The sequence below is a fragment of the Ochlerotatus camptorhynchus genome, unplaced genomic scaffold (genome assembly GCF_037179485.1).
Source record: "Ochlerotatus camptorhynchus isolate MF236.1 unplaced genomic scaffold, CSIRO-AGI_Acam_v1.1 ptg000043l, whole genome shotgun sequence".
In the NCBI taxonomy this organism is placed as follows: Eukaryota; Metazoa; Arthropoda; class Insecta; order Diptera; family Culicidae; genus Ochlerotatus; species Ochlerotatus camptorhynchus.
In genome coordinates this window covers 1377346-1403222 of record NW_027040534.1, presented here as the reverse complement: position 1 = coordinate 1403222, position 25877 = coordinate 1377346, and the positions used below count along the sequence as shown (strand labels likewise).

The following is a 25877-nucleotide window of genomic DNA, read 5'->3' as shown; positions in this document are numbered from 1 at the left end:
AGTAAGAAGGACTAAGATGCGTTCCTTTGATTACAGAAAAAAACCTAAATTTCCAAAGAAAAATATAAAAACGTGTTACACCCATTGTCTACAAACTATTAAAACCATAAAAAACAAATACAATCCAAGTTCTTCAATACAAAACTTCAGTCTTTATTATATTTTTTTCTTAAAAGTATTTTTAATAACCTTTCATTTGATATTTTGTTCATTCAAATCGGTAGTGGTTATGGTTTAAAAAAATGTCATTTTTGAAAAAAAAAAATAAAAAAAAATTTCATTTTTGGAAAAAAAAAAAATGATTTTTTGGACAGCATGGAAATGGTCATTAGAAAAAAACGGGTCTAATATTTTTCGATAAGGAACAAAACTACCAATTGTTACGAAATTCTTAGGACCAGCCCGCCTATTTTTTCATTGCCCAGAAACAAATGAAAAAATAGCGTGAGTCAGAATGGCTGAATTCCAGCAAAAACTTGATCTATTGCCCCTAGTGAACAACTATACAAAGTTTCATAGAATTCGGAGAGGGTAAGGTTTGATCAATTCGTTAGTTGGCGTGGATCCGCTCAGCTTGCACGAACATCTTTCAATGAATGATACACAGCAATTGTCAGTGAGATTTCACACATGCCCTATTGAGAATTTAAACCAGAATGGTACCAGCTACCTATGTTTGCTCGCAGTGAGATGATAAATTGCTTTACTAACTACCGCAGGTGGCAATATGAATGCAGTGCACCCTCATGTAGTAGATATAAAAGTCATAACTCTTGTGGGTTCAGTCAATTTAATCCATTAAATTTGTAATCATGTCTGTTCTAACTAGTTTATATCTCATTATCAGTGCTTTATGTTTTCTTATAATCGTGACCACTGTACAGACAGTACAGCAAGGATTTGATCAAAAGCAGTCAGCAAGTCCGTGTAAGTTATAGAATCGAATCATGCATAAATACATATCATGACACATAAGAATTTTTTGTAATACCCATCAACAGACGTTCTGATAGGAAGATACAATTTTCAAGCTAAAGACGATAAAGGTGAATATTAACGCTGTTATTTACCGGAAACTTCGATTAAACCTATTCATGTTTTCAAACATGTTCGAGATTTGGCTGGTGTACTGCCGCTCTTTGCATGTCCGTCCCATAGCGAAAATCAGCAAACCGAGAAAATCGCATTTTAAGTTTGCTTCGTACCATTGCTTCTTATGTGATGGGACTACCTACCTGTCTTTCCAAACTATTTCAAAACAAAGTTTTTGAGAGTTGGTTGGAAATGCTAACATGAAGCTTTAGTGTGATGATTTATTAGCTAGAGAATGATCTTTAGAAGAGGGTAGGTGGATAGTTCTGTTAGAGCACGGCAGTATGAAAATTGAATAGAAGTTGAAAATGAGCGAAGGGCCATTAATGCGACAGTTTTTTGAAGATAGACGCATATCTTTTGCCTAACCCGTACGATGTACGCGGAGACTTGAAGTATGTCTCCAAGTCTACAGGCTACAAGTTTTTGAGTTCATCCAGTATTATAAAAAATGGGTTATTAGCTGCCATTTGCATCGAAAAACTCAGTTTTGACGAAAACGACTATGGGCAGCGGCAGTTTAATGCTTAAACTGCTGTTTTTGAAATAAAAATAAATTTCTGTGAAATTATCAATGCACAGGTCCTTCAAGTCATTTCATGATTTTTGGATAATTTCAGGTTTAAAAAAGATTAGCACAGTGCTATATTGAAAATAAAGCTTAATGCATTTTCTGTGAACTTCGAGCAAATACACGTAGTGATTTCTTCATTCCTTTATTTAACGTCGGTCTCTGTTCCGCAATCTAGTGCCAATCACCGACGGACATCGATTTCCATCCATTGATGGCAATCGAATGTGCAAGTGATTTGAATAAATTTGAGATTTGATCGATTACCGTACTGAAAGGTATCCACAGATATGATCATTATGTAAGATTTTGTTCTTCAAAGTTTCACTTGCTTGACTCGCCGAATGCCGGGCATTTTTGAAAAATGTGAATAGGTGTACTATTTATAGTTGAAACATGTTGAGTACTATAGGAAACAACATGGCAAGTATTTTCGTACCAAATCCGCCTGCATACGTAGTAAGAAGTAAGTAGTAAAGTTTATGATATGATTGCATTTATGTTTAACATCATTAAATCATTAATAGGAGTGTCAAAATTGCCTGGAGCAGAGGGTAGTTCTCAAGTAGGTAGGTATATGATGGAAATCAGTCTTGAAAGCATAATTTAGACCTTGTTGTTCGCGTTTTTCAGCAAATACAATAATTAATTATACCTACAATAAACCCTGGACACCACCACTACGCAAAGGTAAGGTTGGATTTGGAGTGATTGAATGGCAATGTCCTTTATATTGATGAGTGCAAGGATGGATTTGAGTTCATGCACTGATGAAAATTAGACAGGAGCAGGGCTGGCAAATGTCATTTTCAATGAAAGATCTCACGCGATATTTACAGAGATACTTCTGTCACTATCATTGGATAAGAAAACGATGAAAGAGATTTTCTTCAAAATGTTATCGAATTTTGTGTCATGACAGAACGTGACAGTGTTGTGATCATCGTAATTACTAGCTCATTTAATGCTTTTAAAGTTACTTGTACCGAGGAAATCTTAATAATAATATTCACTCTACCGATTACATACGGTTGTTTGCTTAAATTCGTCTAAATCAGTTAGAACTGTTGATGTGAAAACCGCGTAAGAATTATTCTCATGATAGATAGGTAATGATAGGTAGTTTCGTCTCGTGATAGTGAGAGGACCTGTTTTCTCATCGTCACATGACCGCCGTGATATTTACCAGCTCTGGACAGGAGCAGTGGTGTAAGCAGCCACCGTAGTCGACGCATTTTCTGTGATAATCGACTGCCTTTGCTTCCGACTTTTTCAAGACAAGCTATCTAAGTACAGTACCAATTTAAAAGACCATATGACCGTCACGTATTTATGTAATTAATTTATCTCATAATAAGGGCTGCTAATGTTGTACTTGTGTGAATTCTAAAAATAGCAAGCAGTGATGTTCTAGTAATAACATTTCTGATCAGAAATGGTTTAATTTACACAAAATTGAGAAAGAAAAATTGATAGAAGGAAAATTATTAGAAGGAAATAACACATTGTCATATGATAGGGGAAATGTTGGCTTCGGAAATACCTTAACCTATTATCGTCAGGGGAGTAAACAAAGTCCTAGAGCACTCAAATTTGGCCAATAGCTGCTCTGAAACACAATGTATCCACATGCCAAAATTGAGCTCTCAAGCCAAATTTTCCCTTAGTTATTTGATAGTGTATTTTATACCGTTTTTAATTGGACTCCTCAAAAGTGCGCTTTTACGATGTATCGTCTTGGTGTCTTCTGCGTACTTTTGCGTTAGGAGCCAAGGAATAAGTGCGCCGATGAAACCAACACGATTTAACGTAAAAGCGCATTTTTATTTGCGGGTCCGCACTTTTCTTCGCACTTATAACGTGCGCAATGCGCAATATATTTTCCTACAACTTTTTCTCAAACGTCATTCCGAGGAAAAAAAAAAGTTTTCTTGATATTATTTATCTATTTAAAATTTTCGAGAATGAAGATAGAAAATATGTACCTTCAGCAAAGTTGCTCCAAATAAATTGTTCTACAACTTTGTCGGACATTATTCTGGTCTATCTCAAACAAAATTGATATCTTCAACTCAATTACATTAGGAATAACCCTTATTTCACTTACATCAAAAGATTGTCCAAAAAATATTTAAAAACTTTCACCAAGACACCATTTATCTAAAACGGATGGTTTAAACGCACAATTTGTTGTCTTCCTAAATACGGCTTTGGCAACACGACTTCATAAGTTATTTTTTACAGTTTTGTACCAATCCTTTCTTTTAGATAATTTTCAAAACATCTCTGATTTCTAACGAACGTTCTAGCACAGACAAACAGACGTAACGCTTCATTCTGGATCATCGTTCACGCATTTAATGATTAATTTGAATTTTATCATTTCCGCGAATTACTCACCGTTGCGCTGGCATCGAATCACTTTGACGTGTCTATATATTTTGTTTATTTACTATAGGCCATAATTGGAACACACCATAATAGGAACGTGTAGCCATAACTGGTAAACCTACCCTAGAATATATATAGCTCGGAAACCCTATATAACCTTATATTAACAATAGGGCGAATAGCGGGCAATTAACAGGCTTGTTGGTTACTTCACAAGTAACAATTTTGGTTTTATGAGGGTTCTGTATACCATGATTTAAGCTTGTAGAATGCTATAAAACCTCTATAAAGCTCACAATGTTACTTGGGTTCGGAATGGCTCGGGTATATACGTGCGAACATTGATTATGTCGTAGAAGGATTTCCCGTTATCGATTTGGTTTTCGGTGTGTTAGTCAAAAGATCTCCAAGGGGTTGATCATTGCGTACAAAGTACCAAAAATAGATTTTGCTCAACTTTGGCGCAATCATTTTCACTGTTTGGCACCCGTGGTTAGAAATATTGATGATCTTTAAAGTTACTGGCAAACTGTACGATCTCTGCGCCTGCACAGTGCGCATGTGTCAAAATTAGATTTAATCATGGAAATTAACCGCAACCGCGAATTTCCATCAAGGATTCTCCAAACCCGAGTTAAAGTCAGCGCACATTAGAGTGACGCAAAATGTGAAGTTTTCACTCCATAGTGCTCAAACGGTTGCAAATTGGGTCCTGATCATCCTCCCAAAATTTGAACTCATTTAGTTAAAAACTGACTGAGTAAAAACTATTTGATGTTCGTATGGGAATTACTATGAAAAAAGCCAACTTTTTGTTCATATCTTTCTAACAATTCACCATAAAAAAAAAAATTCAACCAAATTGTAACTGATAATGTTTCCTACAAGAATTCAGTGCAATATAGAAAAAGGTACAAGACAATGAACAAAAAGTTTGGATTTCCTACAGTAAATCCCATACAAACTTCAAATGGTTTATGCACAGGCAGTCTCTATCCAAACGAGGTCAAGGCTTGGAAGGCTTATCAGGGCCCGATTCGGAACAAACAGCAAACAGCCTGGAAAAGTTAGACCTGGGAATATTTTTTTACGGCACGTTTTTATTTTTCTAAAAATATTGGGAAAAATTATCAAAAATCCAAGAAAGTCAGTCTTTTCCTTCGATTCCTGAGAAAATTTCCATGTATTTTTTTTTAACTCAACATGAAAAAAATTGGACCTTTAGCAAAACCGAAAAGTCGATGTTTTGTTGTTTTTTGAGTCCAACTTTATGTCATGATGGCTTATAAAAATCTTTTTGCACGTGAATTTTCTTTGAAAAAATTGTGATTTTTTTCAGATTTTTAATATCTTTTTCCAATATTTTTAGAAAAATCAAAACGTAATTTTTTTTTTCGGAGCGGTGAACTTCCTTTTAAAGGCCTGTATAGATATCGAAGCGAAGCGAAAATCTCATACAAAATACTAAATTTTTCACCAGCGTGAAAAACGCAATTTGCTAATTTTTTACTTCGCTTTGAACTGTAAACATATACGATCCAGCGAAATCTAATCGACAGTGAGCATGCATAAGGGCGTATACGCGATGATCGATTCTCTTCGTCGATTTTCTCTTTTGTTAATAACTCGCTAGATTTAACATTTCTCGGTGCATTTGCTGTTGCTTTTGATAGCCAATACAACCTGTAACTATTCTTCATTGAACAAATTCTAGAAAATTGTTTCGCTTAGCTATAGCAATGCAAAGAGAAAATCGATGAAGAGAATCGATCATCGCGTATTCGCCCTTATGCATGCTCACTGTCGTAATGTTGTGGATCGCATCTTTTTCGCTCACGTTTATTTTTTTTCGCGCATGCAGCGCTCGCGAAAAGAGCAGCAGCTAAGCGAAAAGTTGACGTTTCGGGAGAGCGATCTGTTTGATTTTCACTTCACCGGAGGTGTAAACTGATCGATTTCGTTTCGCATGAACTGTAAACTGCGAAAAAAGGAAACTGGAAAATGTTCCACACATATTTTTTCACAACCTTTTTCGCTAGAGAAATTTCATGATTTTTCGCGTGCTTCAAATTTCGTTTCGCTTCGATCTGTATACTAGGCTTAAGAAGAGATGGAGCAGCTGTATCGTTCTTAAAAGGCGCGTAAATTGCATTCGAAAATCAACGCATCTTGCAGCAACTTTGTTTATTTAACGTCGGTCTCTGTTCCAAAATCTAGTGCCAATCACCGACGTACACGGTTTTTTACGCGGATTCCGGAATTTACGCGTTTTTTTTTACGCGGTCCGTATCACCCGCGTAAAAAGCGACTCCAGTATATCTTGATGGACAAACGTGCGGTGATCGAAAATCGAGCACTCTAATCGAAATGTGGAAGCTGATTTTTTTTATTATTATTATTATAGTCACTTTAACACTCTTGGGTCATTCGTGACTTGTCCGGGGTGAGATTTGAACTCGTGACTTTGGCGTGAGAGGTATGGATGTTAAACACTACGCCGGAGTAGCCCCGAACACCTGAATGAAAGAGAGGCGGAGAACGAATACAGCAGGATCAATGGCTTCATCGGTACGCTGATATGTAGTAATAGACCCGCTGATGTGAGCTGACGTAACCAAACGAGCTTTCATATCATATGGAAATGCACGTTTAGATACAACATGGTAGCACACACATTTATTACTTGATCTACTACTGATAGTCAAGATCTGGAACAGCTAACACTGGATGAGTAGAAAGAGGGAGTAATATGTCCAATATACGAAAAAGAAGCGAATTGGGAATGTTAGATCACTATTTTCAACGTACCTACAAAGTACATTTTCAGATCATCTTCAGCCGTCTACCACTAGAATAGATTTTACAAGGAGCTTGAAGAAAGTTATCCAGTTGGTTTTGTGGACTGGTGCAGCATATCCCCAAAAAGTGTCGCGAATATCTACTTCAAGGCCGCTTATTGACCGTGAAGATCAATTTTCCCGGGAAACTGAGCAGACTGATCAAGGCTGGATTGTATGGTTTACAGTTCTGTGTGAAAATATCTGGTGCATTATCGGGCTCGTCTTTAAGTTCGACAAGTTTTATAAAACGTTGCTGGCTTTAACATGTGAAGTTTAGTTTAGTTACTTTAGTTCAATATGTGGAGCTTGAACTTTGTTAAATTCTTGTTTCTTTGGAAACAAAACGCGCCTAAACCGTCGCAAAAATACTCGTTAGGAATTCATACAGCGACGATTTCCGTGACAGTTTTGGTGCGTTTTGTTTTTTAAAGAAACAGCACTTATATTAGTGTTACAAACGTATATAATTTATAAGCAAAACAAAACGTAACATTTTCTAAGAAAGGTTTTCATTGACATTTGGGGTCCGGGAGCACATCTTAAACCTATTCGAATGGTACCAGTGATTATGATGATTTTTTTTATCTGATTCAGATAGAGCTTCAGGCGAAACATTTGATAACGGCACAAAAGCTTTTGTAAACAAAAGTTGTGAGGCCCTTACACGCGAACCGAAGAACGAACCAACAACATCATCGGGTGGGGGAAATTTTCCCCTTTCCTAAAATTGTATTGGTTTGCGTGGGCGTACTTCGGTTCGCGTGTAAAGGGCCTTACAACTTATGTTTACAAAAGTTTTTGTGCCGTTATCAAATGTTATGCCTGTCTTGATGTCTTCAAAAAAGTTGTATCAAATGTTACTTTAGGCAACTTTGCTGAAAAAACAAAATTTCTAGCTCTTATATATTGCGAGATATATATCGTTTTTCGTGAAAGGCCCCTTTATATCATGTTTTTTGTACAACTGTTTTTCTAGACATCCTACAATTTTGGTTCCTTGTACAACTATATTTTGCATGTTAAAACACATGCGTTTGATGAACATTGTAACTCATTATCTCTTGAAACAAAAAAATATTCTTAAATAATCGATATTTTCAATGGTATTTGCTCCTCAAATAACTATTTCCGGCGCAAATTGACGCAGAAATAGGATTAGTAGGATTTTGAATCTATACTTATTTTACTGCCGAAAAGTTATAAAAACATGTGTCAGCACGCGATCTTTTATGTGTTTTTTGATAACTAAAAAACTTCTGCAAATGTCTAATTTTTGAATACATAGGGGAAATGGCTCTAATGTTGGCCTATGGATCTAAGATTGGGCCCATCGTTAAAAATCTGCTATTTATCAAGTTTATCTAGATGAACGCGTCATTTTTGGTCGCTATTGAAAATTTAGACGATTGCTGAGTTTATGTATGGGCCCAAATTAGGGGCATTTTATTTTAAGAGATAGCATGTTACAATGTTGAGCAAAAATATGTAATTTTGTATCACAAACAACTTTGTAAAATATTTTAAATATATTGAAAATCTAATTATACTTAAAACAATGATTTGAATGAGCATTAAATTTACACGTTTTTTATTGCATTTATTCGTCCTCTTACTCTTGTGATTCTGAAAATGATTTTATGCTCTGTTTGGGCCAACACAGCTAGACATTCAACACATGCGTACATATTATCCATGTAAATATTTTAGAAACGCAATGCTCGGAATACCTAGCTGAAATTGCACAACTCAACAAAAAACTCATACAGCAACAAGAGACCTGCACGAATAAAACACAAAAAAGTTCCAAACAAAAGACTCAAGGTACCAAAAAGGCCCTCGTGAAAGAATCTGAGAAATCTTCCGGTGTCAACAGGCAGCACGACGTGTACTTCAGTTCGAGAAAGACCTACAACGAGTTAATGAAACTGTTTAATAAGGTCACCTTATCGGGCGTCGATTCGAAAATAAAAACCAATGCTGAATATTATCTGCATCATTTGAAGATGAATCTTCTCGTATTGACAAGCAATATACAGGAATATTCAAAAGTACTCGTATAGATCGTATTGCGAAAGTATAAAATTACATTCGGTTCATCATTCTTCCAGATAGAGGACTGCTTTAAAACGTTTGTTATTAGGACCCAACAACTTCGGGACTACATGACGTACTACTATGATAGTTGCAAGGCACATTATGAGCAAACGTGTAACAGCAATGTATTGGTAAGTTACCAGGATGGTTTGCATGAGCTGGAATACATGATCGCCGAATGCATCCGTCAGCGTCTCAACTAACAACTATACTGATATACGAATAAATATGTAAAATTAAGTTCATAAAAGAATGTAACGATATTTAAACATAATAAAGGCTGGTGGTTTGTGCAAAAACGATGATATTAGGTGCAGTAACGAAACTTACCCTTACCCGAATCACCTACATTCTTGACTACACTGTCTAACTTGGCTTGAACCTTGGTTTGAACGTTTTCTGCACCTTCCTTCATTTTTGCAAGTATACCTAGGGAATGAGTAGCGTGTTACTTAGCTTGATCAAAACAATCCATTTTCCATTCTACAGCTAAAGCAAGCTAATACATTGAATATGCTCTCTATTGGTATGTCTAACAGCAACGGAAATTTCCTAGAACTCATGCTAGATGCCTTGATGCAGTTTACTAAAATGAAACAGTATGGATGCTGAACTATGAACTTGTTTGGAAAGGAAAGAAACATAGCAACGAATAACATTTCACAAACAATATAGAACTGTTTCGTCATGCGAAACATAGAAAAGCAAACATAAATCAGCACATTACATATATGTCTTAACGAAGAAGGCTAAACTCATAAAGGTCTAGAGAGATTTCATAAAACATAATTATCGAGTTTAAGCCATGTTTAGCCGAAATATATAAACATAGGCCAGGTTAAATGTTGGCTCACTATAAGCTACCAATACAGCGTGTGGCAATCCTGATGATGTTGGTATTAGAAAGGAAAGTTACATGGCCACCCATTGACAGCAAAGCGAAACGATCTTAGGTAATGCTTAGGATAGCAAGCTCGATTCGCAGTTTCAGGTTGAGATTAGGATTCGTTAACGGTCTATTATTATTCTTTCATTCATTCTCTAACCGACAAGAAATGTGAAGATCAGTTTCTCTCACCAGTTCTGCAAACTCTCGACCATACACGGCGATATTGATAAAACATTCGAGCCAAAAGTCATCTTCAAGGGAAACCATGGGTGGGTGAGGAAAAATTATCCCACTCTTTTTCACAGTGTACAGCTCGTTGACAGATGCTAAATTGAGCACACCTGTGCCAATTCCAACCGTAGTTCATTGTAAACAAAAGTTCAATGTTAGGCTCCAATCCGTTCGCGTGTAGTTCTACAATGAAGCCAATTAACCACCGACAAACCGACATGAATGATCATACAAATTACAAAGAAATTTCTCACCAAAGCACAAAACTGACATCTGCCGCCGTGTTCGCGGAAAATATTTATCCTAGCCACGAACACGCGTACAAAATTTATGAGTTGGTTCGTGTCTTATCTATTTCGGACAAATTATTTTTATCTAGATAAAACATTTCTATGGTTTTGACAGATGGGATCGCTGCACATTTGAATTGGCCTTTATGGACTCTCGATCAAGAATTTAGTTTGAGTTTCATGTCGGTTTGTCGGTGAATTAACTGCGCAATAATGCAGTAATCGAGCTGTATAACCGAGGAAATCAACACAGGCAGATGCACCAATATTTAAGTTGAAACACTCAAAAACAAAATGTGGATGCACCTTAAATAATTAAAATTACACCAATAAATTTAAAAATACTTTCAATAAAACAAGATAAATTCTCAATACGAAACCTGAAATGTTCCATTAAAAAGTTATGAAATGTTTTCTAAAAAATACTGAAATGTTCCATAAAAATACGAAATGCACCAATAAAAAAGATGAAATGTTCCATAAACTACAAGCGATTTCTATAGATCCATCTTTTTATTGGCCTTCCATATTTTTTTAATGGCGCATTTCATATTTTGTAGGGAACATTCATAATTTTTAGGGAACATTTTCTCGATTACTTTGTCGAAGGGACCTATCTGCTTTTGTAAACAATGCATTTGATCGTCAATTTGGCGTAATTGGTAGCTCGCATGCTAACACTACCATCAGATAGGGGAAATTGTCCCCTACCTGATAGTGGTTTTAACTACGATAGTGATAGGGACGAGCTACCAGTCACGCCAAGCCGACATTTACACAAGCAGATGCGTCCCTTCGAAAAGAAAAAGTAATCGAGATTTCATCTTTTTCTTTTTTGTGTTATTTAGAGAAGCGGAGCGACGAATATGCACCCAAAAAAAGCTTCTAAATGATGGAATGTTTCCTAAAAATACTTAAATGCTCCATAAAACCTTAAATAATCCACCTGACCCTTCTTACGTATTGATTTCATGTGTCGTATGTTAGGTTTTGGCCCTTCAAATGAACAGGAAACTACCGAAGGTGCACCCGGAACATGTCCGTATGTGTCTAATTGGATCCTGGGTACTTGCGCTTGTTTTTAAATTCTCATGTAATTTAAGGTGTCGCTTGATGAGTTTTAGTTAGTCCTCGTCAGAAACTGATCACTTCCCCTGGGATACCCGGAACATGTCCGGATGTGTCCAGTGGTGTCCTAGGCACTTGAAGTAACCACCATTGCACTTGTTTTTTTCATTCTCATGTAATTTGACCTGTCGCATGATGGGATTTGATTCAAGTCGGAAACTGTCCACTTTTCCTGGGGTACCCGGAACATATCCGGATATGGCCAATTGATATAAAAACCAAAATTCTTTTATTTTTTCGTTTTCATATGATTTGAGATGTCACATAATGGAGTTAATATGATTTAGGTCATTTCCAAACTCACGACCCATATTCACCGATACATGTTCCGGCCATGTCTCAGGAACCAGTTGACCGATTCTATAAATATTTTAAAACGTTCTAACTAGAGTCGGTGTATAATGAGTCACGCCAAGAGTGAAGCCAAGTCTACCTATTGAACTGTCAAACCGGCTACCTATCGTGCAAAGTAAATAAACATTACGATGCTATGAAAGGTCCACGAAAGGTATTGCAATAATATATAAAATATAATCGAAGAAATGAGCATAAACACGCAGTGAGCGTTAAATTGTTATGGGATACGCTCGGTAATGATTAGTTATGAGAATTTCTACTATTTTTTGTTAAGATAATTTGACAAAATCACTGATATAATGATTTACTACAGCCGCAATATTTTTTGTCTCGCTAGAAGTCATTTGAAGTTGTTGTAGAAGTCCTCTGTTGCCAAGTGAAAAGAATGGGAATGTTTCGAAAACCGTGATGCGAGTTCAACTGTTTTTCTCTTATAGCGAATTCGTTTATTATCGGGGTTAACACCAGTTCCAACCCAGTGCGAAACCGAACTTTTTGTCATTGTTAACCTCAACCTGAGCTAGGTTTTAAAAACAAACGAGCAAACTGACGTTTGTCAGAATACAAGCAGACCCAATCTTGATACCCGATCCAGGTTGGAACTGAATAATAAACGAATTCGCTATTAGTGTGACTCATTATACACCGACTCTAGTTCTAACCTTTAATTTTGTGATTGTTGCGTCCAATTCCGTATGAGGGTATGAGGGCCTGTACATAAACTACGTAGACTGTTTTGGAGAGGTTCGCTCTTATTCTCGTTTTTGTTCGAACCAGCTTAGATTGCTGGTGATCACGTTTTTATGCTGGCTACGAAAAGAAGGCAGCGTGTCAGGCGTTTTGTAATCGAAGTAGCGCATTGTAATCAACGATAACCAATGTATACCATAGCAACATTGTAAACCATAGCAACACCTAGCAACGTAGTTTGTTTAGAGCAAATAAATGTTCAGTCTTCAGTCATTCCACTACGAACGATGTCTCATCACTCTGCAAAAGGTTATGGGCCCAGTTCTGGCTATAGTTGAAAGAAAAAGTTGAAATTTGAAGACACCAAACGGTCAGCAGATGAACGGTGCCAACGGAATCGGAAATGGGCAGTCGGCCGCTGGAGGCGGAGCTGGAGTGCCAGCTGCTTGAAATGGACGGATCAACGCGGTTGCTCTACCGGTCATTGAGAAGCTGAAGAATCGTTAAAATCATTCAACGTGGGTGCTCGCAATGAAGATGACGCTGATTCGCGACGGGACCTGATACGCGGTATCGCCACCACAAGATCAGGTAATCGACGGAAAAGTCAGTTTGCGAGCATTAGCCACAATTTGCTTGAGTCTGGAGACCACGAACTTCCAGGACGCAAAGGTGCTGCGGAATGCTTTCCAGGACAACGGATTGGCAAGGAAAATCGTGTTGCTGGGGAAGCTTACGTCTATGCGTTTGAACGATTGCGGCAGCGTTGTACGTCGACTAACTGATGTCCACAGGGCATAAACTTGCGGGAATCGGTTTCAAAGTCGACGATTCATGACTGGCTGCATTGACGAGTGCACGAATGGATTTGAGTTCACTCACTCGACAAAAAGTGACACAACAGCGGGGCCCTGTTTACTAAAAATGAACACATGAATAATACTCACGTAACATTTGAAACGGGTCTATCAACTTATGTACACAAAACTTGTTAAGCCTTTTTCGCGCGAACCGAATACGCTCACGCGAACTAACAACACCATCGAGCAGAGGAAATTCTCCCCTTCCCGATAGTGCTCTTGGTTTGCGTGGGCGGACTTCGGTTCTCGTGAAAAGGACCTAGCAAATTATTTACAAAAGTTGATAGGCCCTTTTCAAATGTTACGCGAGCATTATTCATGTGTTCATTTTTAGTAAACAGGGCCCCGCTGTTGTGTCACTTTTTGTCGAGTGAGTGAACTCAAATCCATCCGTGCACTCGTCAATGATGGGAATCTCGGAGCATTATGAACTCATGATTATGGGACTCGAAGCATCGGATTCGGTGAAAATTGCTCGAGATTGCTTTTCTCGATGGCAGTCGTAACGTGATGACTTTCATCGACGATGCTAGTCCGAAAGTATTTCTCTACTTCCTGGAACGACGAAGTATCTGCAACATCTGACAGCGACTCAAGTGATCCCGTCGCAACTAAGTAGACCGGCTGTTGAGCACCCCCCGAATTCCAGGCAATATTTATGTCGTTTTCGTTTTTGCGGTGTAGCACCGGTGTAGTGTAAGCAGGAATAAGTGCGAGCCTTTGACAGCTCAACATCATTTGTTTGTAAACAAAGGTGCATCCTATATCTACACCTTAAATTATTTCGGTGTACGGCAGTGTAGCACCGGTGTAGCTACACCGCAAAAACGAAAACGACATTAGATTTCGTTACGTATAGTTCGTTTTCAGGCGAAGTTGTTTCCCCCCAGCGCCCACACCGATGTATTCGGAGGAGTCGTTCGACGATTCTCAAAGCTACGACAAGGCACTGTAGGTTTCTTATGGCTTGTTTACGTTTGGAACCAGTTATGCGAGGTAGGCGACGATTGTTCGTATTTGACAGCCACCTCCCCCCCTTGGTGCCAATCACCGACGGACATCGATTGTCATCCATTGACGGCAATCGAATGTGCAGGAAGGCAGCTTCCACACCTGCGTAGGATATCGCACTCATTACACACATGGGGCCGTGACCAAAGGCCTAACCTTCCCTTCCGAAGGAAGACGTGACCAGGAATTTTTTTTATGCCTTAGAAAAATCCCACCGACCTCGGTTGGGATTGAACCCAGACCCATTGGGGTGAGAAAGCAGTCACGCTTACCACTACACCGTCGGTACCGGCGAAAAACTTCTCCAATAACAGTAATTTTTTTAGGTTTGTCAGGTCTGTGCTCGAATGGAATTACACTGACAGATAAATTTAAATTCTACTCGGAACAGGACATCTCTTTGTATATTCTAGTATCTTTAGATATATCCATAAGTGTTCCACGCTTACGCAGTTCCCTATGGAACGCGAGACAGTTATGAGTGGGCTGTAAAAGGTATTAGAGTGTAAGGAAAGGTTATTTTCGTATACGATTCTTGCAACATGGAAGCTTTGTTCAGTGTACACTGAACAACAAAAATATGATAGGTACTAATAAATAAATGCAGATTAACGGTGCAGCTAGCTGAATAACGTCATCAATATAACATGGCAGTAGTATCACATGCATTCTAACTTCTAACTACTAATGGCATTCTATAGGTACTAGCAGATGTAAACTACAACGTTGTATACAAATATCTAATCAAATATGGGTAGTATTATAACAAACCGTGTTTATCTTTCTCTTTCAGAATTTTTTCCATGTCACCAGCTTTATTCTTCACGCGACCAAGAAAATCTAAATCCAATGTGTAGGTTGGCATCAAAGGTTTTTTTTTTTGTGTCAAAAGTAGATTTGGTTTAGTGACAGCATAGAAAAATGAAGAAAGGAAATATGTCCAAAAATGCTTTGATTACTACCAGAAGAATGTTAGGTCGTATTTGTTATTTACCGGGGAAATGCTGATTTGTTGTTATGAAAGTTAATAAAATTGAACTCACCTGAAATCTTTTTCCCAGCCTCTGATGAATGTGTTTCGGTGCCGATCGGAATAAGTAAACCTTCAGCCTGTTAATTTAATTTCAATTATATGAGGTCACAGTAAAAACAGCAATGATTACCTCCAAAGTACTTGGACTCATAGCAGCGTACTCTTCGGCATGTAGCTCAAATATCAGTCCTTCAATGTCAAAGAATAAAATGTGACTCTCGGCATCTGGAAAGAAGGTTAACGTTTTACGAAATGTCCAACCCCATATTAACCAGTGCTGGATACCTTTCGGGTTGGTCCGCAAACCCTGAATTATTAATGGGCTGCTTCGGTTCTTCATCAGGAAGTCGCCGTGCTGATTGTTATGTGCATGCAGCTGCTGCAGTTGATGAATACCACGCTGCGTGGCGTGACGAATGGCGTTGAAATTGCGATGACGGAGGCCTCTGTTGGGTTAGAGAAGGAAAAATACCACTTGAAATTTTACGCTTATAATGAGTTGAAGAATTTATTTTTAAGAAAAAAAAAATAACAAACATAAAAAATTAGGAATGATTAAATTTTCTTCCATATCACTTTAATTTTTGCTTGGCTGTCACTTTCATCACCAATCTCGGTCATTCACTCGAGTCTACCAAGAGTCAAGCCCACTGCCTGAACTAACGTGTGTGTCCCATTCGCGTGAACAAAAGTCTGGCTCATCGCTCCAACCGCACGCTCGATTGAGATCATAGCGGATAACAAAAGGGAATGTGAGAGCTGAACACAAAGTACTACCTAAGGGCTAAGTAACATTGCAAGCTTTATAGAGGTTTCATAGCATTCTACAAGTCTAAATCATGGTCTACAGAACCCTCCACCATTGTGAATATAGCAGCTATGCATGAACAAAACATTTAAAAAACGAGTTGAATCAGATTAAATTGTCACGCACGAATCTAATAAAATCCGATCACACAAAAACAACCGAAAAACTAATCAGACGAACCCAACAAAAAAAATCACGTCAAGGCAGAACCAATAAAAAATAGATGATGTACCGGTTCCCTTAGCTCAGTCGTTAAAGGCGCAGCTACAAAGCAAGACCATGCGGAAGGTGACTGGGTTCGATTCCCGGTTCGGTCTAGGAATTTTTCGGGATGGAAAATGTCTTGACTTCCCTGGGCATAAGAGTATGATTGTAATTGTCACCAAATTAAACTAATGCAAAAATGGTACAGGCATTTAAAGCTCTCAATTATGCGATAATCAATAAACTTTCTGGTGACCTGGTAAAAAACATTTTCACATTTCATAGCTATTTGATTTAAAATTATTCCATAAACATTTACCTCGCTCTTATAACATTTGACATTATCGCTATCAATGTTCTCGTATTTAACATTTTCATTTCTTTGAATATTATTCAAAAATGAAATATTTATTAAATTCTTCAGTAACATAATTCGCTTCTTGATTTACTAAGCTTCACAGTTACAAGACATATGTTCATGCCGGTCTGTATTATGACCTGGTTCTAGGTTCTAGAACATGTCCCGATGGACTTCCTACACTGGTCAAATTTCTCCAAGACATCAGATCCAGGAGTTATCAAGACTTTGTAGACATGCCCAGAGCAATTTTTCTAGCTTTCTCGCAGAGCTCCGTTAGGCATTCCAATTGCCCCATAGGGCGACCATCATGCCACTTCAGTAGAAATAATTGCCAGAAAATTTAAAGCTTTGGCTGGGATTTTTTTTTAAGGTTAACAATTTTGTATAATTGTTCTTCAAGCATGGGATTATATGACAATTCTTGAGCTTATGTAAGCTTTTCTGATTTTGATTGGAATTTTATTCAAATTTCGTTATGGTGGCCATCTTGTCCTGCTTTCCTCCATTTAATTAATTCGTGTATTTGACAACCCTCAGTGTTTAAAAAAAAAAAAACTTTGCGGATCCGAAAGTCTTAACAAAGTAGTAGGATTATTTTTTAACCGCATTTTTTATGAAACAATTATGTTTTATATCTAACATTTCCGGAGAACTTTGAGATTTTGGCGTAATTGCTTTTGTAAACAAACACGTAAATCACCGATTTCTCGCGAATAAAAGCTTGCAAATAAACTATACCAAATGATGGAGGAATCATTCCTCTAGGTACCTGTTTGTTGTGTCAGTTTTTTAGATTGAGCTTTAATTCGCGAGAAATCGGCGATTGACCGGTTTGGTTACAAAAGCAATCTGGCTGAAAATCTCCTTAATAAAGACAACCAACCAACCAACCTACAAAAGCAATTACGCCCTAATCTTGAAGTTCTCCGGATTTTATGGTTTTATACTGGTTTCAATATATGGCTTAGGGTGAGCTATGAAAAGTAAGGCTTGTTAAATTAACTTTTTTAACAATGATTATTCTAGGCACTTTTAGAATTTTTAATGGCACATAATTTGCAGAAGCAATTAAGTTGCTACCTCTTTTAGTTGTTGAATTACTATCTATTTTTATAAAATGCATTTTTCGTCCTTAGTAAGAGGCCCTGAGAACTCAAGGTTTTTCAAGGAAAAATAAAATTCCCTCTGGATTTCTGGTTTTCCTGGTTTTTCAGGTAGGTATGTAGCAGACACCCTGTCTGAATTCTCACAGAAGCTCATTTTGATATCAGAAACAGGAATATTGCTTGACTTGTCGAATGAAGGTTTTTTTTTTAAATATCAACTCACCTGAAAAAGTGAACCGCGGGATTTGAGAGGCCCAATTCCGATGTAGAGCCGCTACTGCTTCCAGTTTCTCCTACATTCTCGTCACATGCATTCATGACTTCTTCGGCGATGATTCCTAAAATTTAAAATTATGTTATTAACAAAAAACAACAAGAAACAACTAGTCCTCAAGAGTACCATGTAGGACTCTGTCCAGGTGACCAGTTTCCATCTGCCACACGTACACGGTCCCATCTGAGCATCCTACAATCAAGAAATCATCCAAAGGACGCCATTTGATAGAAACGACCGGAAACAGGTGGCGACTTGCCAGTGTGACGCATTTCCTCTCTTGCAGGCTCAGCAACGTTACCGAATGGTCCGAGGCGACCGAGCAAATGCATTTCAGGATTCTTGGCTGCAATGAAATCGATACCAATACATGACCATCTAGTCGAAGTTAGAAGTGGAATATTTACACTGCAGGTCGGTGGTGGCACCAGAAGTTGGGTGATTTCCCCGGCATGGACACAGAACCGATGAAGCAACTGGCCACTGTAAAGGTCCCATAAGCAAACGGCGAAATCGACACCCCCGGAAACCAGATGAGACTTATCATAACGTGGATGCGCCAAAGATGGACACAGGAGGCAATTTACGCGGCCACTATGCCCATTCAGGATCTGGTGCCGGGGCCAATCTGGAAAAAAAATTATGTAAGTCAAAGTTAATGTTTAGACTAAGACCCTACCGCTTAATTCCTGATGGTGACCATATAACAGATGAAGCATGACGGTTTGCGTAGCCGGAACGATAATAATACTGCCATCTTCCCGACCTACGACCAGACGGCTTTGCAAGGGTAGATAGATGCTGGCCGTTAATTTGATCATCGGTTCACTGCTATTGCGGTAAAGCTGATCCAGAATGCCCACCGGTAGTGGATTCATTTTGTTCCACGCCTCTTCCAAACTGGTACAGATGGTCGATTCAAGAGCTGTGATTCGCATTAAGGAAAATATATTTTATGAAATCTGCTTACATAGCAACAGGTACTTACTTGCAGGCAGTCTCTTCTCAATCTGAATTACTTTAATCTGCTCCATAGTAATATCCGGTACGGCCCAAATATTTATGAACCCTTCGGAATCACCTCTCAGGAGATACTTTTGCGTTTTTCCGCCCCGATTCGACGTGACCAATTTCATAGTCGGAGGACAGGACAGGGGTTTCTCGCCTGTTTGCGACAACACGCAATACAGGAAGGGGGAATCCTTCCCAATGGATGGTCCATGGAAATCCTTATTATCGGGAATGCTATTCGCTGGCAATCGATACATGTATCCCTTTCCTTCGTCTGACCACAATATAACGCGATCATTTGCCAGGAAATCACCTCCCATCCAACGTTCTCCCGATGGCGAGATCACACTGCACAGAACAGTAAAATCTCCAGCATCGTAAATTTGCCAATATTTTGCACAAACGATCAGTACTGTGCGTTGATTTTGCGAACAGCAGTTCATCGTGATGGCATTGAGACAACGGATCTGCTTCGATTCATTTTCGTAGATCGGTTCGGAGTACTTATTTTCATTTCCAATCAACGTCCAAACCTTGACGGTCCCCGTAGTGGTGATTGCCAACACAACATCATCCTTACGCTTAGACGGTCTCAAAACATGCAAGGCAGAAATCCAATCCGGATTAACCTTGGAACTTAGGGAAAATAGCACTTCCAGACTGAACGGATCCATCACCATGATTTCCGCGTAATATCCATTGCAAAATAATCGAATATCGTCGCAGTTTGCCTGGTGATAAGCCTGGATGTTCGTATGAACCTGGGCCATTTTGATACTCTCGGTACACTTACCATCGACCAGATCCCAGGTGCACATTTCTCCGTTTTCCGACGAGCTTACCAAAAAGTTATTATCTTGTATGATGGATGCTCGAGTCAAGCACAAAACTGGTGCCGTATGACCCACCAGTAAACAGCGAGGAGTCATTTGTAGCGTATCCGGATTAACTTGCCTGAAAAAAGTAATACAAAAAGTACTCCCCAATCAACTCATACCATAAAAGAATCACAAAATAAATACTCACCACAAACAAATCTGCCCATCGTAACAACCAGTAGCAAGGATTTTCTGGTCTCGTGACAAAAACACACTCGAAACACAGTGGGTTGGCGTATTGGGGCCCCACAGCACAACCGGAACCATCAAATTCGTACTGAGCATGATGATTACCCTCACAAATCGCTTGCGTAGTCAACAATCAACAACGTTCCAAATAATGTTGAATCTACAAAATTATTCTCAAAAACACGTAACTTTTGCTCAACGAATCATTTTTGTTTTCGTTCTTCTTTCTCCTTGAGATATGGGACGACGACGGAATGACGACTTTGCTGTGCTGGTTATCGATCGATTATTTGCTTTACGATTTTACGCCCTACTATGGATATTTATTACCAGCAATTCATCACCATTAGCTCGCACGGTAGATCACTTAAAAAGTAAACTATTTTTTACATCTACAAGACGTAGAATCTGCGGAAATTTGCGAAGTAATCAGAAAGTGTAAAATTTTCAATCGGAGCACTGATAAGATTTTTCAATTTTGACAGCTAAATAACTTGCCAGGGTTGAATTCACAGGCGATGAGGAATGTAAACAACTTCCAGCGGGGCCCATGCAGCATCGTAGAAAAACACAGTTCCATTAATCTGCACAATCTGCACTGAAAAGATATTAGGGGTATTCACAGAGCGCATCGTAAACGTATACATCCTCGTAAATGCATAAACTTCCATTACACTCCAATGGTCCCTGGTATTTTTGCGATAGTGTATATGTTTACGATACGCATAGTGAATACCCCCATTGAAATCTGAATAGATTGAAAGTTACGCTAATACCAGGGGGTGGAAACTAACGATTTTAAATTGATTCACTGCTTTGAGTAGCCTATTGGTCCCAAGTACTTCTATCATAGAGGTAACTCTAAGACCACTGGGTCCCGAAGAAAATCATTATTATTTTTGGCTCACTCAGTACCAGAACAACGGTCCCAAGCAGTCCCAAGCTATTTCACTCACCCCTGCATGTTCTGCATGAATCCACACACTCCTGATGTTATCTGTCAAACTTTCATAGCGAATCAAAACAAACATAGTGTAGTAATAGAATTTCAACTAGAATAGGGTACGTTAATCGTTTGCTTGGGACCAATAGGCTACTAAAGTGGTGAGCCAATTTAAAATCGTTAGTTTCGTATTGATTGTTGCTTCTATGGCGTACCCCATTCTAGTTGAAATTCTATTACTACACTATGTTTGTTTTGATTAGCTATGAAAGTTTGACAGATAACATCAGGGGTGTGTGGATTCATGCAGAACATGCAGGGGTGAGTGAAATAGCTTGGGACTGCTTGGGACCGTTGTTCTGGTACTGAGTGAGCCAAAAATAATAATGATTTTCTTCGGGACCCAGAGGTCTTTTTTTTTACCTTTGTTCGGGACATAACACTACTGCGACCAGTAATTTGATCTATTGTAGTATAGCCCGTGTCCTTAGTTTAGTGCATGTCGTATTACTCCATCACTATTGAGAAATGATGAAGTATTCGGTGTTGATACAGTTGTCATTCTTGCCTTCATTTCAAGGAATCGATTCTAAATGAAAGGTCCCGCTATTTATACCCTTCGGAGTGTTGGAATACCCTCCAAAGGCGCGCCCCTTTGTCAGTCGAAATGGGATTCCTTAGCAATAAAAATAAGCAATGACACCGATAATGACCATGCATCAGAACCCTAGTCTTAACCACTTCAAACTAGAGAACAATGAATAGAAGATTAGGAATCACATAGATGAAGACTAACTAACTCATTTTTTCCTTGTTTCAAGATCATCCTTGGTACAGGCAACCCGAGGACTTATCACTATCAACAAGGCATAAAAAGTAACAAGGACTAAGATGTGTTCCTTTGATTACTGAAAAATCCTGTACCCCTAGTTTGAAGTAGTCAAGACTAAGATTCGGTGGTAGATCTTACATCCCGTAACGTACCACGAAAAGGTGATCTACCCACGTTACGGGGCTACCCAGAGGTCTTAGAGTTACCTCTATGCTTGTATTATGCTCTTAGGTATTATGTTCCCAACGTAGGCAGAAAAAAAAAAACCCATGCGCGCTGTGTTCTTATTGCATGAAAATATTGATTTTTTTTTAAACTACGGGGTTGTATGACATTTCCCAGGAAATCATATACCGGAACGGACTATATCCCGTATTTTTGTTGTAGATAAATGTACAGCTCTATTTATTTGGAAATTTTAAATCGTTAAATGAACATCGTTAGCCAAATGACATGTTTTTTTTTAATACCATAATTTTTAAATCATATATACGCTGTAATGAGCAATTGCAAGCCTGATGCAAAGGGTGAGCAAACTAAACCCACTAACCTCGGAAGCCTTACTGTTTTCTAATAGCTGTATAACATATAATTCATATCGTTGCGTGATGAGTTCTCCCATACTCAGGTTATTCTGACCCCGGTCCAAAGCGAATTTTCGGTGATGCCCTCTGAAAATCTATTGAGGCAAATTACTTCTCAACCAGGACGCAACGTAGAAAGCATTTTGGGAGTCCCCAGTTCCTCTAAATCAGTCGCGCCTATTGCTGCCAGCGTTCATCCAAGTCGTCCTGGCCCTGAGTTTAGATGTGGATTGAGGGTCTCCCAGCTTGCTATATTAGGCAAGTACACACTTACTAGCGAACTTTCACTGCCTGATGATGATCATAATTCCAGTGCCTTCAACTCACCTCAAACATCTGCCAGTCGGCAACATGGAGCCACCACAGTCAACTGCACTCCGGGACGCATTCTTGCCGTCCGCCCTGAGGAAGCCCCTATTCCACTCATCGCAGTCGAGCCCCTCCTGCCAGCAACCAGCAGTCGTCCCGGTCCTGCGTTTGAGATGGGAGAAGGGGTCTTCCACATTCCTGTTATTGGCAAGTATGATCAACCGACGAATATATTATCGCCTGAAAATATCTTGGTTTCCAGCGGCCCTACTCGAACATTCTTCCTCCGTCAAGTGACATCTACCAGCTCCCAAATGCAACTACACGCTGAACCTTCCGTTGTTCCCGAACAGCGGAGGTCGGACATAACGATTTACTATCAGAACGTTGGTGGTATGAACCGAGGGGCAATTCACTGCTCTCGAGAATGAATCGAAAATACGTTTATGAAAAAAATACACAAAAATTCATCATTACTCGTCATTACTCAAAAAAATGCAAAAAAATACAAAATTCGGAAAAAAATACAAAAATATTCGACGAATAATAAAAATACACGATAATTCGTCATTTGGACGAAAAAATCAAAAATATGTACAATCAAAATGCTGAATTCGAACAAAATGCGTAAATTTATTATTTTGTATTTTAATCCGAGCTCGAATCACAAAACAATGCATTAATGAGTAGAATTTCGCCCATTTTTAAGAAAAGTGCCTTAAATCATTTATTAAATAAAAAAAAACATTTTGAGTAGTTGTGAGCCACAAATAAGTAACGATTATTCATTAATGCGTAACAGATGCTTATTAATGCGTAATGAGCGAGGTAAGGGGCTGTTCATAAACTACGTAGACAATTTAGGCGGGGGGTGGCAATTATCCGCGGCCTATACAAATTTTAAAAATTTTGTCTGGACAATTGTCTACGCAGGGTTATAAGGGGGGAGGGCGAGGAAACCAAAAAAACTGTCTACGTAGTTAATGAACAGTCCCTAATGAGTTAATGAGTTAAGCCTCTTTTCTTTAAAATGGGTGAAATTCTACTCATCAGTGGGTATTTTAAAGTTAGCGTGTGTTGTGCATTTGTCAAACAAAACGTCAACATTGTGAGTTTGATCCGTTTGATCCTCGGTTCGAGTGGTAAACATAAACACTGAAATGACAGAATACACTTATAACTGATTTCCAATACATTAATGCATAAAAATACACTTTTATTTTTCGAATACACAAAAAAATACATATATTCAAAAAATACAAAAAAATACATTATTACACAAAATACACGATTATTCGATAAAAAATACTTCAATACGTTCATCAATACGTCGGCCTGAATCGAAAATACACAAGTGAATCGCCCCTCGGTATGAACGGCCTCGTGGAAGATTATCATCTGGCCGTCATGGATCACTGCTACGACATTTTAGTTTTGACCGAAACATGGCTTAATTATCGAACCATTTCAAACTATGTCTTTGGTGCTGGCTACGAAATATTTCGCTGCGATCGAAACACGAATAATAGTAGGAAAACTACTGGGGGAGGCGTCCTTATCGCAGTTAATTCCAAGCTGAAAGCAGAAGTTATCGAGGACGATTCCTGGAACAGGGTTGAACAAATGTGGGTGGCTATTCAACTTGGTGATCGTCAATTGCTTCTCTGTGCAGTGTACATTCCTCCAGATCGAACCCGTGACTTGGAGCTTATTGACGCACATTGTCGATCCGTCTTGGCCGCTTCAGACAAAGCAGGCCCTTCCGACGAAGTTATTGTTCTTGGCGATTTTAACCTACCGGACATTGCATGGACTCCAACCCATAGTGGTTTCTTTTGTCCTGATCACGAGCGTTCATCTTTCCACGTAGGAACCATCCAGCTCCTGGACAGTTATAGTACCGCAATTCTGTCACAAATCAATGGCCTGTTGAATGAAAACAACCGCACCCTGGATCTCTGCTTTGTGAGTGCTCGTGATACAGCTCCTTTCCTCTCCACGGCACCCGAACCTTTAGTCAAGGTAGTGCATCATCACCCTGCTTTAGTTATCGTGATCGAAAATAATATTGTCCATGATTTCACCAGCACTCCAAACGCTGTGTCATATGACTTCCGTAGAGCTGACCATTGCAGTATCGTCCATGTGCTGTCTAATCTAGATTGGGAGCATATTCTAGATCCTGTAGACGTCAACATTGCTGCACAAACCTTTTCTCACGTCTTGGCATATGTCATTGACAGACACGTTTCCAAAAAGATCATCCATATCGACTCTCGCGTCCCGTGGATGACGAAAGATCTTCGCTCGTTGAAAAGAACTAAGAAGGCTGCTCTCAGAAGATTTACTAAACTCCGCACACTGCCACTGAAATGCTACTATGTCATACTCAACCACGAGTATAAGCGGTTAAGTCGTCTCTGTTTTCAACGCTATCAAAGGAGGATTCAACGGCGGCTAAAATCACACCCAAAATCCTTCTGGAACTTCGTAAATGAGCAACGCAGGGAAGTCGGCTTACGCACAAACACAAAGCAGAGATGATAAGCAACAACAGTTACCGAAAAACCCAGCAACAACAAAACCGCATCAGCTAGAATCCACGCAAACAACTCCGGATCAGCCAAAACTGGACTCAAAACAAAACACAAAACTCTCTCAGAATACAGGAGCCAAAAAGAAATCAATCAGAAAATAGCATAGCATCGACCTCGTAACCAAACAAATCAAGGGAAATAACTCTACTCCGACCATCTCAGACTCAGAAGAAAACCACGAAGATATCACTGACTCCCCATCAGCATCCATGTACTTCACAGTCTCGTCTGATGATGATATGCGGGGCAGTCAGGATCCACTGATGGAACCATAAACCCAACTGCCATCCAGTCCTCCCCTACA

General features: G+C 38.9%; 2 protein-coding genes across 6 annotated transcripts in view; one reads left to right on the top strand and one right to left on the bottom strand.

Annotated features, from left to right (window-relative positions):
- Rbcn-3B (WD repeat-containing protein Rbcn-3B) overlaps positions 1-20770 on the bottom strand; it is a 34487-nt gene extending 13717 nt beyond the window's left edge. Inside the window, exons 1-11 of one of the 4 annotated variants that reach the window (XM_065237490.1) lie at positions 20268-20770; positions 19219-20195; positions 18910-19155; positions 18638-18858; positions 18357-18576; positions 18180-18294; positions 15763-15923; positions 15608-15702; positions 15488-15554; positions 15216-15284; positions 9319-9417 (exon numbers count right to left, since the gene is read on the bottom strand). In XM_065237490.1, coding sequence (XP_065093562.1) covers positions 9319-9417; positions 15216-15284; positions 15488-15554; positions 15608-15702; positions 15763-15923; positions 18180-18294; positions 18357-18576; positions 18638-18858; positions 18910-19155; positions 19219-20195; positions 20268-20404 — 2407 coding nt within the window. In that variant the 5' untranslated portion in view covers positions 20405-20770. The remainder of the gene's footprint in view (positions 1-9318; positions 9418-15215; positions 15285-15487; positions 15555-15607; positions 15703-15762; positions 15924-18179; positions 18295-18356; positions 18577-18637; positions 18859-18909; positions 19156-19218; positions 20196-20267) is intronic. The other 3 variants (XM_065237499.1, XM_065237508.1, XM_065237516.1) reach the window with 3 other exon arrangements.
- LOC135714265 (uncharacterized) lies at positions 677-9310 on the top strand. 2 transcript variants are annotated; one of them, XM_065237598.1, is made up of 7 exons: positions 677-927; positions 1002-1046; positions 2076-2129; positions 2191-2232; positions 2297-2353; positions 8602-8942; positions 9003-9310. In XM_065237598.1, exons 1-7 carry the CDS (start codon positions 813-815, stop codon positions 9189-9191), a joined length of 843 nt encoding a protein of 280 aa, XP_065093670.1. In that variant the 5' UTR covers positions 677-812; the 3' UTR covers positions 9192-9310. The 2 variants fall into 2 exon arrangements, with proteins under 2 accessions (XP_065093670.1, XP_065093677.1); XM_065237605.1 differs by having other exon boundaries at positions 903-927; positions 2053-2129.
- Positions 20771-25877: the final 5107 nt, after the last annotated feature.

Excerpts from the sequence above, each read along its gene's own strand:
- LOC135714265 (XM_065237598.1), top strand. The coding sequence starts at position 813 with ATGTCTGTTCTAACTAGTTTATATCTCATTATCAGTGCTTTATGTTTT. Across the intron at positions 2,130-2,190 it reads GCCTGCATACGTAGTAAGAA|GAGTGTCAAAATTGCCTGGA; the intron begins GTAAGTAGTAAA and ends AATCATTAATAG. Across the intron at positions 2,233-2,296 it reads AGAGGGTAGTTCTCAAGTAG|CAAATACAATAATTAATTAT; the intron begins GTAGGTATATGA and ends CGCGTTTTTCAG.